We start from the raw sequence: 12,589 nt of genomic DNA on the forward strand, positions 1-12,589 counted from the left end.
GACATCCTGTGGAAAAAATACAGATGTACCCTTCAAAAAGTTCACTGCTATTTGTAACATTAGGAAAAAAAAATCAAATGAAAATGAGGTGTAGAGCCTCGAGTTACTCCAAATATATAGTAGAGTTATATACTTAATTAGAAAAAACGTCGGTAATTATTGCTAATTCAAACTCTTAATCGCCCGTTTTTTTCATTAGTGGGCTAATAAATATCCGTAAAATCTATTTTGAGTTATATGGAATCGGTAGTGGAGAAATAATTCAATACATCATAGACGAATTTGAAAGCACAAGTGGGTACAAACTAATTAGAACAATAAATATGGACGTTTTAAAAATAAATATGTCGATATTCTTGATACATTAGAAAGTACAGCATCGTTAGTGGGGTCATGAATATGGTGATTAGAAATTATAGCAATGTTACATCAATTTACAACAACGTTAATATGGAAATCTGAAAGTAAAAATAAATAATATGGAGTATAGAAAAGACAATAATATTAATTAGAAAAGATCAATAAACATCTTGCGTGGGATCCATACCTTTGATTAGAGCACAACGAAACTCCGGGACAGGACAGAAAAGATATAAGTTACTAAACCCATAAGCAAACAAACTTGCACAATGAAACTCTGGATGAAAACTACAAGGAGAAGAAGAGAGAGAATTTCGTACCTGTTTTGAAAGATCCAGCAATGAAGAAGATAAGAGGACGGAAAAAGGGATTTAGTCTTTTAGACGGCGAACAAATAGATTATGGGTGCACATTGGAATACACTACTTTTTAGAGTGGTTTTGGAGTGAGCGAAATGAATCGCACATCCACGTATCATACATATATATTCAGTAAAATCCTAATTTAATTGTCATAAATTACTAATTTTATCTTTCACATATTTACATACATAATAAATTTACGTTACAATTCTCATATTTGTTGAGCAATGTAAAGTTTTTCTTCGATAAAATAATATAAATGTGGTTATTAAATACTAATGAATAAATGAATACGACGTTCGAGTTGGCCGCATTACCGTTTGTGTTACTTTTTTTACTCAAATAAATATAAGCATGTAAGTATGTGCGATATTTTTTTGTTTGTTTTAATATTTCTATTATTTATATTATAAATAACTTTTTCTTTTTTTAATTACTCCATCAATTTTTATTATATCAAATAAAATAAAATCTGAATAATATACAAAAATTAAAACCAAAATTTCTTTTTATAGAATTGAGATAAACTTTTTTCTATCTACTCTAATACAACCAATGATTGTTTTTTTATTTGTATAAATAAAGATTTAATTTAAACTTTTTTATTTTTTACAATATTTTTTATTTTGATATTTTCCATTTTAATATCCATCACTTCAAAATTTGTATGTGATGTTTTATTTTGTTATTTTTATCAAGATTAATTCATCAAGGTAACAAACAAATTTGAGATATAATATATAAAACTAATGATAGATCACCTTAATATATGTATACCTATTATGTATATAATCACACATAATATACATACGTATGTATATATAAATAAAGAGGAATATCATAGACCAATGACAATTTAAAAGCTTGCCACATAGATGATGATATGGATCCTAGGTGGCTTCACCATATGCCTTTAAACTTCTTTATTAATATATATAGATTTCATTTTAGGGCAAGATACAAGGATTTTCCTTTAATGTCTGTTTTTTTTTCTTTCTTTTTGGTTAAGGTATATTTTTATTCTTTTAACCAATCGTCCACGGATATGATATTATTTTAGTGTCTATATCTCTGATAAATCTTGATGCTTGATGTGTTTTACACCACAAAAAAAAAAAAATCGAATGATGAAGAAAGAATTTAATTCTTGATTTACTTCTTAACGTATAAAATGTATTTCTAAAATAAAATTTTCATTTAGGGAAGCTTCATCCCGATGGTTGATAACATATTTCTTTAATTCGGAATCATCGGTTCAACCCTCTAAAATATGAGTTTTCATTGATTCTAATTAGTTTGAATTGTTTTATCCATTTCACGTGATTTGTAAACTATTACGTGAGAACGGTAGATTTATTCTACACCTGAAAGATCGTAGTGATTTTTTCCGTTTAAAAAAAAAATCTATTAAATTTAAGTTGAAAAAGGGAAAAATGATATTTTCTACACAAATTTAGCAAAATATAATCTTTTTCTAAACTAATTTTTAATTTGATAAAAAATTACACCAAATTAATTAATAAATTTTCTAAATTAATACACGAATTATCCATTTAACTGTGATTAACTACATAATCCGAAACGGTGTTAAGTGGTCGTTAATGGAGCAGCTGATGTGGCATACCACGTGAAATTTTTTTGCCACGTCAGCACGACACGTCAGATTAAAAAAACGAAAAAAAATATATTCATATCTACGTATAAATACAAATACAAATATATATACTTCTATGTATAAACATATCTATATATATACAAAATAAAAATATACATATATATACATACATCTACACAAATATATATATACATATATATACGTATAAATATATTTATATACACACACATATACATATATAAATACATATACATATATATATATATATGCATATGTATAAACATTAAATATATATGCATATATATACACATTAAATAAATGTGTATATTTATGTATAATACATATATACATATGTACATATGCATATATATATATGTACATATGCATATATATATATGTACATATGCATATATGTGTATATATATATGTATGTATGTATATGTATTTATATTTGTATAGATGTATGTATATATATGTGTAACGACCCGAGGCCGCTACGGAATGATAGAACTGTCCCCACACACCAACACGGGACCTTTTAGCGTGCTTTGTCCTCACTCGCACACATCCCGGAAAATACTTCCCAGGAGGTCACCCATCCTAAGACTACTCCAGAGCCAGCACGCTTAACTTTGGAGTTCTCTCGAGATGGCTAACCGAAAAGGTAGATGCATCTTGTTGCTATGAGTAGCTCAATTAATTCCTTTAAGTTACCTTAGACTGTATAGTCCCATACCTACACAGCCCTCGGATCTCTCTCATTCCGGTGCGTCCGCTTCATCCCTGTACCCCCTACCGAGAAGCTCGTCAGGAGCCGCCCCTTGTCCATGCCTCTCGCACCGGCGATCACTCCCCGCCCTCCTGCGGTACCCTGGGCTGTCACAGGCCCACCAGCTTCCGCCTGGTTCATCCACGAACCACACCGTACTGGGAGAGAACCGGCTCTGATACCATTTGGAACGACCCGAGGCCGCTACGGAATGATAGAACTGTCCCCACACACCAACACGGGACCTTTTAGCGTGCTTTGTCCTCACTCGCACACATCCCGGAAAGTACTTCCCAGGAGGTCACCCATCCTAAGACTACTCCAGAGCCAGCACGCTTAACTTTGGAGTTCTCTCGAGATGGCTAACCGAAAAGGTAGATGCATCTTGTTGCTATGAGTAGCTCAATTAATTCCTTTAAGTTACCTTAGACTGTATAGTCCCATACCTACACAGCCCTCGGATCTCTCTCATTCCGGTGCGTCCGCTTCATCCCTGTACCCCCTACCGAGAAGCTCGTCAGGAGCCACCCCTTGTCCATGCCTCTCGCACCGGCGATCACTCCCCGCCCTCCTGCGGTACCCTGGGCTGTCACAATATATGTATATTTTTTATTTTGTATGTATATATAGATATATTTATACATAAGAGTATATACGTTTATATTTATATTTGTATATAGATATGAATATATATATGTAATTAAAAATTAATGTAGAAAAAAGTCGCATTTTGCTAGAAAAATGTTATTTTACCTTAGAAAAAAATATGCATACTATCAATAAAAATAAATTTCTGTGATATGTAATCAATCGGCGCATTGAATTTATAAATTTTTTATCAAATGATTAGTTAGATATATAAAATATGAACATAATGAATGAGTGTGATCATTATAAATTTAATGTTATGACCAAAATGATCAAGATTAAATTTCTGGTCGCATGGGTCATAGGGTCACATATGGAGAATGGTATGCCTTGAAGTCAAAATAGCAAAGTAAAAGTATTTTTGATAATGCCCGATTGATTACATATCACCAAACATGCCTAATCAATCAGTTTCCATGAGTGTTTAAATCAGTTTTTAATTTGACAAAAACCTACGTCAATGTAAAAATAGCAAACGAAGGATATTTTTGATATAATGTCTAATCAATCAATTTATCGCGTGTGTGGCATGTTAAAGAATTAAATGAAACTGCGCCCATGTACTGTTACCCTATAAATAATAAAACACTCAATTCCAAGATTTTTGTGTATATAAATGTAAATTAATTTATATAAAGTTTTTGGTATTATTAGTTAAACCGCGTGTTGATCTCCCAAGGGGCTGAATCTGAACGCGACAATAAGGTTGACCCCATGACTCGGTCACTCGGTTTTGTCTCCATCGTCGTTGTGTTTTATTCGAACTTGCTTAGAATCCTCAGTTTGTTTAGAACACGTGCTTAAATAATTTGCTTCTTGTTTTTTTGGTTGAATGTGATTAATAATTTGCTTCTTTTGTTATTAAGCCCATAAAAAAATGAAAAATCGACATAGTAAAAGACAAGAAATAAATTATTCGCATTACGCCAGAAAAAGAAAGAAAAAAAAAACAGATACGAAGATTCAGCCCGACCAACAGATTTTGTGGTTTCCATTTTCCACACGTGGGATAATGCACGGAACGAAACCGCCATTACAATGCATGTGGAAGACATAATTGCGAAAAAGAAAATCTCGATTCATTTTTTGGATAGCCTAAAAAATGAAAGATATATATGCTGTCAACAAATATATATATACGAATAATCAATATTGCTGTCATTGAGGAGAAACAGATAGATAGACGATAGATACACATTGTTATGCAGTCTTAGATGTTATTTATTTAATTTATTTATTTTCGGATCTCACATTGTTGATAAGATATGATGTAGTCATCCTTTGGTTGTTTTTGTTTATGAGTAAATTCACTTGTGTTTTCTCGTGGAACAAAAATGTATTTGATACAGTCAAAAAATCAAAACAAAATAGACAAAAACAATTATTTGGAACAAGTGTGTAATATATTTAATCTAATAAAATTTAAGTGAAATATGTGATCTAATAAAATTTAAGTGTTGGGAAATAATATATATATATATTGTGTTGCTTTGGGTCAACTCGATCTAATTTATAGTTTAAAACTATTATACTAAGAACTTGAATCAATATCTCATATCGATGAAGGTTATAGATGGAAATGTCTAACAAGTGTTAAAGAAGTTTTATGACGTATCAACTTAATTATTTAACTTTTTGTATTTCTAAACATTACCACACTTAAATCAACAAAACATAATTTTAGAATATACCCTACAATCTATTGCTACGAATTACAAATGTGTAATGGTTTGCTAATGTATATAATATATCCTTCCATGCCTATGAGAGGAAAAAGATGGTAATGGTGGTGGTGCTAATGGTTGTCAATAATGATTGATCGCTTAACATAACTTTCTATCTGAACACGTGCTTAAATGATAATATTAATTGGGAATTTAAAATATTCACACTGCAAAATTGGTGGGTTTTATTTTGTCACGAAATGTGCATGCGAAATCATAATTCAAAATAAATATAATTTAGTATATTTTTCAAAACCTCACAAAATAGAGTTTCAAACTTAAGGGTTCATGTTCACGTTTCATTAAAAAGAAAATCATATAAAAATTGAAACTTGGTGGTGTTTGACACTTGATATATGTGGAGATGTCGACAAACCAATTTTAATACCATATTAAATACTGTAATGATAAATTATAAGACATTTGTTGTAGTTGTGATCGATAATATGATGAATTTAAATAGAAAATATAGTTTTTTTTAATCAAAATTCTTAATTTAATAAAGAATCAAAATAATAATAGAATAAAAATCTAGATTACATAAAATACATAATGATATATAAACCAAATAAAAAAATAGAATAAGATGTATTTTCTATGTAGTTTTTTTTATCACGTAGAAATAGAAAATAATTGATATCCAATTCAATATTTTCGTGTATATAAAATATGCAAATGTATATTTTATAAAGTATTATTTATAAAGAAACGTGTTTATATCATAATATCATACACAACGTGAAAAAAAAAAACGACAGGGTGGGGTTTCACTCCGTGACTGGGTAACTGACTCGTTCTGTCTCCATCGTTGTTGCTTAAAATCCTGGGTTTGGTACGAACACGTGCTTAAAGTGATTTGCTTCTATTATTCGGTCAATAAAAAAAATTAAGATCGAGCCCACCAGATACAGAAAAAAAACTAAGATTCGTTGTATTTTCGTCACGTGATTATTATTTACTTCACATGGTCTTGGGCGTTGCATGCACTATAAATCACTGAACAGTGAACACGATACAATCTATATAACAAAACATTTTAAAACAACGTGAAGTCCCATGAAGATAATACATAATCCAAATATATAAACACGCAAAAACAAAAAAAACAGTTCGGTCTAAATACAGTTAATGCAAATAAAATTAAAAGGTGAAAACCCAACAGTTTGTGACCCAGTAAGATAGACAAAATCATTCTCAAGATATTGATTTCGATTTCAGTGGTAGGAAATGATGTAATTTCTGGACAAAAAGTGATCCATATACAAAGGTTGATCGCAGGTCTAGGGTGAATTTAGTTAGACCGAAGACCCGGGAACCACCGTCTGGTTATAAAAATAAAATAAAATAAAAGGTGAAACTATACAGCTGTATAGAAATCAATTCACAATCTCACACTGTATTAAGAATCTTATATATATATATATATATATATATATATATATGCGCGCGCGGTGTAGAATATTCGTATCTGTAATCCCATGAAAGTCGGTCCAAGCAGAATATGAAGACATCACAAACAGTCTGCATCTACATATATGTATGTATGTACATACATATATATATATATATATATATATATATGTGTTTCAATGAACTTTGAAGCATCTACACACACACATATATATATGTATGTATATACATACATACATATATATATATGGTTCAATGAACTTTGAAGCATCTACACATATATATATGAATTCAAAGCTCCGAGAACAGATCTCTCGCAAAAGCCACTACAAGTTCCTCTTCAAAAACCAGACCAAACATCTGTGTTCCAGGCTCCAACAACAGAGGGACAGGACCAAAGACTTTGCCACAACAACAACATAAGACACAACATGTGTATGTATGGATGATGAACCCTCCTAGTTCCCCTCCCTGAATCTTTAACCTATTTTTCCAGTCTTTGGATTACAACAACGGTAGCATGATTTCGATTTCGCTATGTACAAAAAGAGCGGTGGGGACAACGAGTTTTTTTACCTACACGCTCTGTCTGCACATCGGGCAAGACCCGTGTCTGATGAGCCATTTGTCGACGCATACCAAGTGGAAGGTGTGATGGCATCTCGGTAAACTTCTCGTTATTTCCCCGGCTTCAATTTCCTGTAGGAGGAGCATCCGATTCAGCTTTGATCAGACTAAAGGGGTAACAGAGATATATAATCGGTTCAAATAAGTGAATGAAAGGACACAAACACAAGACAAAAGACCTGAAGACAAATGGTGCAGACAATGCTCTGTCTTTCGGTGATTTCAGCTGACATGATATAGCATGGTAATTTACTTAACGTCTCACCCGTCAACCCTCTAGATCCCGTTTCTTCATACACATCGTCCCAATCTTCGAAACTTACATCAGCTATCCGTAGCTGCAGGAAGCAGACAGAGCTATTCATGAACGGAAAGCGGATTTACTGAAACAATCTTTGAACCCACAGTCCTAACACGCCCTTATATATGATCCAATCGTGGGATTTCATAAAGAATTTTTCTCGATATAAACATGGGGAAGGAAGGGCAACGAGCGAAAGAGACGATAGAACAGAACCTGCCAGTGGGAGGAATGCAACACAGTCGACATAAGCTGTTCATTTACAAGTCTACCATGAAGAAGTTGCTCCACAAAATCTGCCTGGACCCAGAAGTACATTAGCCCATGTAAAAGTTAAATGTGAGACAACCCCAAGAAAAATACAAGAGAGCAAACAAATTAAAAAACGAAAAACATTCCAAGACCAACAATTTCCTATTGAATTTAAGCAAATGCTAAACAAAAGATTACATAAAATACAATAATGTGAAAGATCTATTGCCACATCTGAATCATATCCAGATTCCAGAGATCCAAAGGCCGATCAGAGAGTTATAAATCAAGATCAGAACATGTTTGTTGAACACCACGGTAAGATCTAAGCTTTAAGGGCAGAGCTGGAAGTCATTCGCCTACCCACATTCAAGCCTAGAGCCATTTCCTAGTGGCATGGACAATATAATGACTGAGCTAATGGGCTTGAAACTCTAAAAACCTTATCATTCCTACTAAGTAGAATAAAGTGATTATTGTTTAGCTATGTGGTTACTCATGGTTAACCATGGCTGGTTCGGCTCTTCGCTATATACAAGGGACGAGGGGAATTCCGGGTTTAATGTGGGCTTTATGAGGGGGGGTGGGGTGGGGTGGGAGGAGCTCCATTAGTCAAATCCTCAATGTTTTCTCGTTATAATCAGTAATACATACCTATTTTCCGGGTTTTCCAAACTTTGCTCATATCCGATAAATCTTTCCAACTGCTTGTCTGGATTAACTCATCCGTTAACATGTTCTTTCAACAAGTTTATAGGACCGATGCATTATACAAGTTCAATGATTCCCTCATGATGATTCAAAAGAAAAAAAACATGTATCTAACCAGAAATAGATTGAACAGAACAGACCTCAAGGCTTAAAGTGTTAAGTGAAAACAAAGACCAATTCTGATAAACACAAAAGGCATTTACTGGAAAAGTATCTACCGGCATATCCCAGACCCAAAAGAACGAATAGTGCTGAGTTGAGGAAACTAACCATAGACGATGGACCTCGAGAACCAGATAGCTCTAAACACCAATAAGCACGAGAAGCCTCCAACACTTCGACAGAAAGTATAGCTCCGGCAACAGCGCCCAGTGCAGCTCCACGAACAACTCCGTACTGGGAAGCCCTACCTGCTACTGCGCCAGTTACAGCTCCAGTGAAAGCTCCAGCTACAAGACACTCAAGAACATGAAAAATATTCAGTAAACATAAACAAAAACAAAAAAAAACGATATAAGTCAGATTCCAAATAACAAATGGGGATCATTCAGAGTCGATGCCTGGTTTGTTCATCAAATAATCTACCAGATCATGCTAGAATGTCAGACATAGATCACAAGGAAATTTACAACTGCTTTCCACAAAAGGGCCGGGGATTCAACGGTCTATTATCATGTGAAGACAGAAAACAAACACTCTCCAAAAATGGTAATTCACAAGAACTCTGAAGCTACCACCATTTCAGGTACATATGACTGTCACATCATCTCATGGAGGACCATTAGACTGCTTTTCCTGAATTGATCAGTGATTTGGAGACAGAACCCAATCAGGATTATGTCCCTAATACAAACTATTGCAACATCACATATGCAACTGCGTCTTCCTTTGTTCTGTCCATCCATAACAAGTAAAACCCCAAAATGGAAAGTAAGGCAATCACAGAATCTGGAGAACCCGGGAAACTGTTTTTAAACAGCATGAAACAACAAAATCATGCAAACCCAGGAAGCAGAAAGCACAAAGTTGAAATATTTCTCCCAAAAAAATAATTCTCCTCGCAGGTGATGAATCTATAGATGATATACAAACAAAGACGACGAGATAATTCTCCAATCACAGAATCGAAAAAAACCCAAGAATCAGAAATCCCCAAACAACGACAAAAAAAAGGGCTTCCTGTAACTACAAAATCAACGGAAACTCTGTGATCACCAAAACGATTCAACTAGACCCATCGCATACATATATACACAAACAAAGACGACGACAACGATCGGCTAATCACCGAGAGCAAAAAATCCGGTGAGGGTTCCTGAGACAGCTCCGGCGATAAACCGGGAAACAGTGTCGATCGTTGTGTCGGTGGTTTCTTCGAATTCTACGGCTTCCATCTCGGAGGAGAAGATCGCGTCTATAAAGAGAACAAAAAAAATAAAAGGAGGAGAAAACCCCCCTAGGGTTATAGGTGATGAAGTCCAGAAGAGGAACAAAACAAAAAAGGGACTAGGTGTGGTTGGTGGAGGGAATTATGGAGGGAAGTTTTCAGCCATTGATGGTTGAGAGAGAAGGTTTCGCGTAGACACCTCCCGACACCAGAGGGAGTTTTTTTATTTTTTTATTTTATTTTTCTGTTTTCGCTGATATTTTCTTTGTGATCTTTAAAAACATTTTTTTTTTCTTCATATTTTTAAAAATCTCTTAGAGAAAAATAACTCTCCCTCGTCCTTCTCCGAATGCCATCCAACACCAGAATCCGAATACGGGATTCTCGTCATGAACAGAATTCTGATCCAAAATCTCACAGAAAGGGAAACTGTTTCGAATCATGACCCTGTAGAACAATCATAACTCTTCGTACTTAGAGCTAAACACTTCAAAATCTCACAAATCTCACCCATCTTTGGATGATCATCATCTCCCGAAACAAACTCATTCATGATTGTTCCAAACTCTATCCAACTTTTTCCAGGCACTCTTCTTTTCGTCACCCGATCTCTCGCCTCGGTTTTCTTCTCCCACATCCCTTTAGATGCATAGATATTCGACAACGCAATGCAATCCCCCACGTGATCATGATCTAATTCTACCAGTTTTCTTTGAACTTCTTCTCCGAGCTCAATGTTCCCGTAAACACTGCAAGCACCGAGCAATGTCCTCCAGATCACCGCGTTTGGCTTCGTGGGTATGTTCATGATGAATTCATAAGCATCCTTCAAGAGACCTGCGCGACAGAACGTATCGACCATGCATCCGAAATGGGCATCTCTAGGTTTCAGATTATACTCCTCAACCATGCTTCTGAAATGCTGTTTTCCTTCTTCCACAAGACCGGCATGGCTACAAGCCATCAATACACCGATGAAAGTGACATCGTTAGGAAGAATCGTCGAATTCTTGCAAATTTTCGGCATTCTTTGATCTGCGGCCTTCATTTTGCTGAAAAGTTCGAGGGCTTCTTCCGCTTGCCCGTTCAAAGCATGCCCAATGATCATAGACGTCCAGGTAGTCACATCTTTTCTCTTGGTTCCATTGAAGAACTTCCTCGCTTTTTCGATATCCCCACATTTCACATACATGTCGATAAGAGCGTTTCTCAAACTCAAGTCCATAGCAAACCCGGATTTGCCCTGAACGTACGAATGAATCCGTTTTCCCATCTCCAATGCGCCGAGATCAGCACAAGCCGACAAAGCCACCGTCACGATCACCACGTCAAGTTCGATCTTTTCCGCTTCCATCCGCCGAAACAGCTCAATCGCTTCTCCGGGCTTCCCGTTCTCAACATAAGCTGCAATAATCGCCGTCCACATCACGGCATTCTTCTTGTCATGCGTTTCGTCGAACACTTGGCGAGCATCGGCGATATTTCCCGCCACAGAGTAACACTGCAGAAGAGATGTCAGAATCTGAATTACGGATTCGAACCCTAGTTTTATGACGAGGGTGTGGACCTGCTTGCCGGAAAAAGGAGATGGCTTCTGGGTGGAAGCTTTGATGGCAAACAACACGGAGAAGCTGTCAACGAAACTAGGATTCTGTCTGAATCGATGTCGGAAATGTAAGAGAGCTTTGATGGGTTTGTTGGATCTAAGAAAACATCTTAGGGTCTCATTGGATTTGGAATGATAATTTAGAAGAAAATGATCGGATTTGTGTACAGCTGAAAGAGATTTCAAAGGAGAGTGACGCAGAAGAAACCTCATACCACTGCGAATTTTAGAATTTACGGTGCACAAAAAACATATATGAGAAAGAGTTGTCTTTAGTGTTGAAAATTTATCAATAAATGAATATCGTAAATTCATTTTTCATCTTTATTTTTTAAAAATAAAAAATTAAAATTATAAATCAATCACTATACAAGCATTAGAATTATGTCGAATGTTACTATATTTTACTCTACAATTATTATTTATTATAAAACATTGGAATTATATTAGTTTATTATACAAATTTTTATAGCATTTATTATTGTAAACAACCAACCTTTTCATTTTAAAATATTAAATATTTATTTTTTTGTTTATTTAGAAAAAAGAATTTAAGAGAAGAGTGCAAGAGAAGCCGCCGAGGTCTACTTAACGTTGGCCTCCGACGACAAAAGCTCATGTCACAACAATGGCGTCGATTCTGATTGCGTCGGAGGAGAGATCGGAGATTGCATTCTTCGACCTCGAGACGGTGGTTCCCACCAGAACCGGCGAACCATTCGCGATTATCGAGTTCGGAGCGATCCTTGTTTGCCCTAAGAAGCTCGAGGAGCTCAACAGCTACTCCTCCCTGGTCCGACCCTCCGATCTCTCTCTC

General features: G+C 35.0%; 3 protein-coding genes across 4 annotated transcripts in view; 1 reads left to right on the plus strand and 2 right to left on the minus strand.

The window, feature by feature from the left end:
* Positions 1-7,144: 7,144 nt before the first annotated feature.
* LOC104812090 (NEP1-interacting protein-like 2) lies at positions 7,145-10,369 on the minus strand. Its single transcript, XM_010539073.1, has 6 exons — positions 10,068-10,369; positions 9,050-9,228; positions 8,033-8,116; positions 7,695-7,853; positions 7,465-7,587; positions 7,145-7,372 (listed from the first exon to the last, which is right to left on the minus strand). Exons 1-5 carry the CDS (start codon positions 10,171-10,173, stop codon positions 7,465-7,467), a joined length of 651 nt encoding a protein of 216 aa, XP_010537375.1. The 5' UTR covers positions 10,174-10,369; the 3' UTR covers positions 7,145-7,372.
* Positions 10,370-10,448: 79 nt separating this feature from the next.
* LOC104812091 (putative pentatricopeptide repeat-containing protein At1g74400) lies at positions 10,449-12,017 on the minus strand. Of its 2 annotated transcripts, XM_010539075.1 has the most exons (2): positions 11,734-12,017; positions 10,449-11,667 (listed from the first exon to the last, which is right to left on the minus strand). In XM_010539075.1, exons 1-2 carry the CDS (start codon positions 11,983-11,985, stop codon positions 10,606-10,608), a joined length of 1,314 nt encoding a protein of 437 aa, XP_010537377.1. In that variant the 5' UTR covers positions 11,986-12,017; the 3' UTR covers positions 10,449-10,605. The 2 variants fall into 2 exon arrangements, with proteins under 2 accessions (XP_010537377.1, XP_010537376.1); XM_010539074.1 differs by having other exon boundaries at positions 10,449-12,017.
* A 316-nt stretch (positions 12,018-12,333) lies between these two features.
* Positions 12,334-12,589, plus strand: part of LOC104812092 (protein NEN3) — a 3,372-nt gene continuing 3,116 nt past the window's right edge. Inside the window, exon 1 of the mRNA XM_010539076.2 lies at positions 12,334-12,573. Within this exon, the coding sequence (XP_010537378.1) occupies positions 12,401-12,573 (173 nt within the window). The 5' untranslated portion in view covers positions 12,334-12,400. The remainder of the gene's footprint in view (positions 12,574-12,589) is intronic.

Source organism: Tarenaya hassleriana, unplaced genomic scaffold (assembly GCF_000463585.1).
Source record: "Tarenaya hassleriana unplaced genomic scaffold, ASM46358v1 Cleome2, whole genome shotgun sequence".
NCBI lineage: Eukaryota > Viridiplantae > Streptophyta > Magnoliopsida > Brassicales > Cleomaceae > Tarenaya > Tarenaya hassleriana.

Bases quoted from the DNA above. Each gene is read 5' to 3' on its own strand.
- LOC104812090 (XM_010539073.1), bottom strand. From the start codon at position 10,173: ATGGAAGCCGTAGAATTCGAAGAAACCACCGACACAACGATCGACACT. The intron at 9,229-10,067 runs GTGATTAGCCGA...AGTGTCTTGTAG, and splicing joins CACCGGATTTTTTGCTCTCG to CTGGAGCTTTCACTGGAGCT. The intron at 7,588-7,694 runs GTCTTTTGTCTT...CTCCTCCTACAG, and splicing joins TCTGCACCATTTGTCTTCAG to GAAATTGAAGCCGGGGAAAT.
- LOC104812091 (XM_010539074.1), bottom strand. From the start codon at position 11,985: ATGAGGTTTCTTCTGCGTCACTCTCCTTTGAAATCTCTTTCAGCTGTA.